We start from the raw sequence: 6,477 nt of genomic DNA on the forward strand, positions 1-6,477 counted from the left end.
TTCTGCGAAATTTGATAAAACGTGGGATCCTGTCTTTTTATTTGCTTTCTAAAACACCATAGACTAATAGCGTTGTTTAATTTCTGAATACTTTGTACGTTTTTTCCTCTTTCTCTCTCTTTGCATCCATTGCTATGTCTTTTTGTAGGTTACATATGTCTTGTATGTCACCTTTTTCCCTTGTTTCATGCACAGATTATTTTTACATGATGGGTTTGTCTTTCTGTTCCTTGCTTTTCCACGTCTGCAAAAACTATTAAAAATAATATTCAAGAACATGACAAAATGGTAAACATTTTTATTTTGTTGACCAATAAAGAAACATTTTGTAAAATGACAGAAATAACAATGATCAGTGTCAACATAAAAAAAGTCACCAACAATTTCACAAGGACATCGATTCACAAATCTCTCCAACAAGACAAAGATCAATAACTGCTAAGGCCAACACACTCAGCCTCTCTCGAGGTAAAACATCCCATCATCTCCTCCAAAATGCCTGAACCCTCACATATCTAACAGAAAGTCAATATGTGTTCATATTCACTTCATAAGGTATTTATCCATGGGCAATCCTGCCAGATTTCCTTGTTTGAATGTGTCCAAATTGTGCCCATTTCTCCCACAAACCCCCATCATCCAAGGACTTCATCCCCCACCCTTGGAGTTCATATAAGATTATCCAGTTCCAGCAGCAGCTTTCCTCATCACCTCCTCATCCTGAACGGAGAGCTCTGTGAGTTTTCGGCCGAGTCTCTCATGCAAGTCCAAGTATTTGGCCACACAGCGGTCCAGACAGACAGCTTCGCCCTTCGAGAGCTCCGCTTCCTTATAATGAGGGGGAACACATTTCCTGTGACACGCATTGGTCATCCTGCATAATGACAAAGCAGAGTAGAAATGAGAATAAATATATAAAAACCCATTATTTTACAGAGACTACAACAGTTGGACTAAACTAATTGACAATCATTCATTTTCTTTTCCGCTTAGTCCCTTTATTAATCTTGGGTCGCCACAGCGGAATGAACCGCCAACTTATCCAGCATATGTTTTACGCAGCGGATGCCCTTTCAGTTGCAACCCATCACTGGGAAACATTCATACACACTCATTCATACACTACAGACAATTTAGCCTATTGACCTATACCACATGTTTTTAGACTTGTGGTGGAAAGAGGAGCACCCGGAGGAACCCCACGCCAACACGGAGAGAACATACAAACTCCACACAGAAATCTTGCTGTAAGGCGAACGTGCTACTCGCTGCGCCACCGTGCAGCCCCTAATTGACAATCAATGAGTACAAGTTAATATAATTAAGCATTAATACTATCTGAGGAAACTTCCAGAAAACACCTGGCAGCAGGGTTGCCATATCTGTGGTTTTCCCTCTGGTTTACAGTTTGACATATTGGATCAATTGTATTGGTAGGGTTGTGTTAAAGTATTTTCTCTCCCAAATTTATAATGATAAAAAATGTGCTATGATGATGAAATGGAGTAAGCACACTTTTGTAGAGAATTTTGTGTGACTATTTTCATTTCCATAATAGAGTTGTGGGACTCCTCAAGATTGTTACTAAATAATAACTGCAAAAATATATGTGATCTGGAGAAGAAAAACAGTCTAAGATAACAGAATCTATATAATTACTAATCTATAAACAAGTTGATATTACTTTGATATTATTGATAAGAACTATGGGTACATGTACATACATGAACATTATATAGAGCATAGATCTCAAACTCGATTCCTGGAGGGCCGCAGCTCTGCACAGTTTAGCTCCAACCCTAATCAAACACAGCTGATAAAACTGTTCTAGACTACTAGAGACTATTAAGCAGGTGTGAGTTGGAAGTGGTTGGAGCTAAACTATGCAGAGCTGCTGCCCTCCAGGAATAGAGTTTGAAACCATTGATGTAGAGGTTGTATTAACTATGAACTAGAGCTGCACAATTAATCGAAAAAAGATTGTAATCTCTATTCGACCCCCTAGACGATCATAATCCAGCATTTCTACGATTCTGCCAATCATATTTTGAAGTTCAGGAGAGAAGCAGAGGCGGCTGCATCAGTCTTTTCATCATTTCACATACATTGCTCAGCGACATGGCGACACAGCGACATGACATAGGCTGTGAGTAACAGGTAATAAAGTTGTAAATAATCTTCAGTTTGTGGCACAGAGTGATCGTTTGAGTGCTGCGCGCGAAGTATGAACAGCACTTAGCAGTGAAAATGAAACAAAGCGTGCACATCATTTAAATAATCATATCGCATTTTAGAGTTATGATTACGACAAGCATTTAATGTTTTTTCTTTCATAGCGAACACCGAACACACAGTTGTGCATGAAAATGAATGTTTACAGTATCAGTATAACTACTCTAGCCTATCTAATGTTAATTTTACGAGTGAATTAAATGGTCTAATAATGTTACCAATGACAGATTGCAAGCATAGGCCTATATCTCAAACATAATTCAATATCAGAATTATTATAAGTAGAATAGAATTATTTATAGAAACCAGTAGACCTACACATATTATTATTGTTGTTTTACCATATATTTGAGAAAGAACAATAATAATTGCAGACTCATATTAAGCTTTATTTTAAGCAAAAAAATAAATAAAAAATTAGCGATTCTCATTTTAGCCAGAATCGTACAGCTCTACTATGAACAGTGATTTACAAAAGATAAATATATATACAGGTTGCTTTTAACAATCAGAGGTATTAGCAATTTCATGCAAAAGCTAACCTTGCCATGAAATTTTATTTTTTTACCAAAATACAGAAACTGTTTCTAAGTTTTGGGCAAGAAGTATTTTACAGCACTTTAGAAATACTCACAAATGTCCCTGTCAATGTTTTCAAACAATTATTTTTGATTTAGCAAAGTCACACAGATGCCAATTTCCCATCTGTCGCATCCATAATGGAGAGATATCACATCCATAATGAAGCTTTTTCCTCATAAATGCCAAAATCTTAAATAAAATCAATCATTTTTGATCTATAGTGAGCCAACTCATATCCTTTTGATGATCATTGTTTCTTCTGGGTGTTGCAGTTTAATTCACAGAAGTATGTTGTATATTGTAAACTTGCAGACTTTTTTGGTCACATCCATAACGCATGTTTATTTCGCTTATTTAAAGTCAAAGCATGTTTACAGGTTGATATTTTTCTGATCCCATAACTCTGTGGTTAGTTGTTTTGGAAAATATTAACAGATGTCTCAGTATAATGTTAACATATTCTTTCTCTTGTGAATTTATATGTCGGGTTATTACTGAAAATGTCACATCCATAACGCTGGAATTGCTTGTATGCAGATTAGTACTAACTATACCATAGTCTTATATTTGGTAGAAACATCTACAGCACAACACATTTTGTAACTTTAGTATTTTTCAACAAATAATCAGGGAAATATCCATCATAATTAATGAAATTAGAAATTTTACTTAGCAGTAATAAATGCATAAGCTTGACAGATATTTTAACTTCATAAAAACCGAACGTTACATAAAACACTCAATTAGTCTTTTTACAAAAAAAAAAAAAAAAACACCAATGTTTGTCAATGTCACAGGCATTTTTATATAACATTAGCCTTTAATACACTAATATAATTTAAAACATTCTAATAATTAATAACTGCACATTTATACACAAATGTTTACTTGTACATTGAATCAGCGCATACATTTAAAGCCCATACTCAAATGTAACCTTCCTTAAGTGACAGGGGACGAAAAAACTGAACCTGACAGTTCGAGATGTGCAGGACGTGAATACATTAACCTGACACTGTAATAGCAATGCTCGAACACGTATGATATGGGTTATTGCCTCAGACACCACGTGTTATATAGGTTTATTGAAATAAATGTCAAAAACTGTCAAATTATGCGGTCTTGATCAAGGCCTGGTGTCTAAATAAGGTCCAACATTAAAATTATTAACGTTATACCTTAATGAATTGTAAAAAACAAAAAGCTGCACAAACTACTACACAATAGCATATATACCTGATCTCGGATATCTATAATGAAAGTAATGTGACACAAATTATTTAATTACACATAACTAAAATCTGCATACCGGTTGTACATGTCAGCCATCATCTCCACCTCCAGCTCCGCGGCGAGCTGCTGCGCTTTCATCGGGTCCATTTCTGCAAACGCGCTTTCTGTTCCCCTTCAACCAAAATCCACCGGTCTGCGCGCGGATCCCGTTCAACAAAGAGCCCCGACAGCCTGCTTTAACCTTCAGTGCCTGTGTGCTTGACCGGGGAAAGAACCCACGTGGATCCTCCTTTCCATCCAGCGTTGTAATTGCTACATCCGCTGACAATAAAGTTTTCTATTGGAAAAACGTAGATAGTGAGACGCCTCGTGGTCGGTCCGTTGTACCGATACGTCAACGCAGCCGCCATCTTAAACCGGTCATCAGTGAGCTATAAACAGACGCAATTGAACGGAGGAGCTGCTGTTTTCTCGCATATAAAATACAATAACGCATATTATTATTAACTGACTATATTTTTATGGTGTGAAAAACTCCAGTTACCAATAAGTAAGAAAGCTCAAAAGTGTAATGTATATTGTATGGTTTAAATGTTTTATAACATTTAACAAAAACAGTTTATAAGAAGTAATGAATCCCAGATTATTATAATAGATTATAATATTATAATTATTATAATATTATAACAGATCGGATATGGCCCATGTACGTGCAAGCAGGAAAAAAAATCACATGGATTCCGACTTACTCATGTCAGATTCAGGCCTTGTTCATATGTGGAAATTTATCCGATATGAATCGGATCCGTGCCCTCGTGTCTGCAGTGTAAGCAGGTAGAACAGATTTTCACCTAAGTCGGGCGTCATTAAAAACCATAGCGAATGACAGCAACTTCTATGCTTTAATTTCAGAACAGACTTCAGCAGAACCTCAATCCTTGAATCTCATACACAGGACTAAAACAGCTTTGATATCGTCATGTAGCACAAGTATTTAAGCATGTTAACAAGAGAGAGCATGCAATATCCACCACATAACCAATATAAACTATTTTACAACTATTGCATACATCACAAATGAGCATTACATTAAGATGCCTACTGGTTTAAAAAGGCCTAGACTAAAATAAGACGGCCAAATGAGAACTTTTCCATCATAAACGATATTAAAACAACTTGTCCAAAATTAAATATAAAAAAAAAAACGAAACCCTGCAAACTGATTAAATACAGGAATGGAGAAAAGTGCACTCTTATTATCAGCTGTCAGGCAGTGCCCGCTCTTTTTTTTCCTGGTCATTGCGCCTTTGCCGTGTAAATGCAGACAATCGGATCCGACTGACTTTTAAAGATGATGTAAGCCGGTAATAAAAAAAAAATCAGATACAGTCACAAAATCAGAATTGACCATCAAGATCTGCAGTGTAAACGCAGCCTAGCGCAGCGTGCACGGGATGCGCACTTCAGAATCTCGACTGAGGAAGTAGGTCATCTGGGTACTTCTCGCAAACTGACTTTCGAATTCTATGAATTCGGACATACTACTCGGCTCACATATTGATTTTAGTGTACTATATAGTATGGAAGTATGCGGTTTCGGATGCAGCCTTTGTCTTGTTTTTGGATCTGCCACTATGCTGACACACAGGCATTTGTAGCTCCACCCTCTTTTTGAAAGACCACAACCTTACTTGAATTTAAAGCCAGTCACAAAAACGCACAATTAGAGTCAAAGTCTAAAAGTAGCAGTTTCAAAGAGTTATAAAACATTATTTGTGGAGTATTTTGACATCAGCAACTTATGTTACATCTTGTAAACAAGGGGTATAACAGGTTCCCTTTAAGAGAGAAGTCAGACCAACATAATGATAACTTTTGTTAACGTATTATACAGTTAATGTATTAACTAAAATTGACAGAATTTTTAGACTACTAATCTTTATTAGTTAACACACACACACACACACGTACAGCTATTTATTAATTTATATTAACTCTATGGTACTCTATGGTAGAACATCTATGGTAGTATCCCAAATAATTAACACACATTCAAGTGAATATGAACTTATAATATAAATTTATTTTAATTACATACTTTTAATATGTAACTTTATACATGTACGAGACAACGGAAAAAAATTTATAGGCTAAATCTCTTGACAACAAACTGACAAAAATTATTCTTCTCACCATTTGATATATTAAACTCTGGGCTTTGAGAACTTCTCAAACATCTGCTATTGACAACAATTAGTTATTAAGGTTAATAAATCTTAACATGAACATAAAAATTTCAATCGGTCTCCTCTCCAGTGACATCCACCTCCTCCTCCTCTTCCTCATCCTCCAACTCATCCTCTTGGTCCAGTGGACTCTCAATGGTCAATTTGAGGATTTGTCTAGCTGCCAAAAGCCCTAAAGGAGAGC

The 6,477-nt window shown here is 36.1% G+C and overlaps 1 protein-coding gene across 1 annotated transcript; it reads right to left on the reverse strand.

The window, feature by feature from the left end:
- Positions 1–283: 283 nt before the first annotated feature.
- timm10 (translocase of inner mitochondrial membrane 10 homolog (yeast)) lies at positions 284–4,362 on the reverse strand. Its single transcript, XM_056469874.1, has 2 exons — positions 4,124–4,362; positions 284–874 (listed from the first exon to the last, which is right to left on the reverse strand). The coding sequence occupies exons 1-2, from the start codon at positions 4,192–4,194 to the stop codon at positions 679–681; spliced, it is 267 nt and encodes an 88-aa protein (XP_056325849.1). The 5' UTR covers positions 4,195–4,362; the 3' UTR covers positions 284–678.
- Positions 4,363–6,477: the final 2,115 nt, after the last annotated feature.

The sequence above is a fragment of the Danio aesculapii genome, chromosome 1 (genome assembly GCF_903798145.1).
Source record: "Danio aesculapii chromosome 1, fDanAes4.1, whole genome shotgun sequence".
Lineage (NCBI taxonomy): Eukaryota > Metazoa > Chordata > Actinopteri > Cypriniformes > Danionidae > Danio > Danio aesculapii.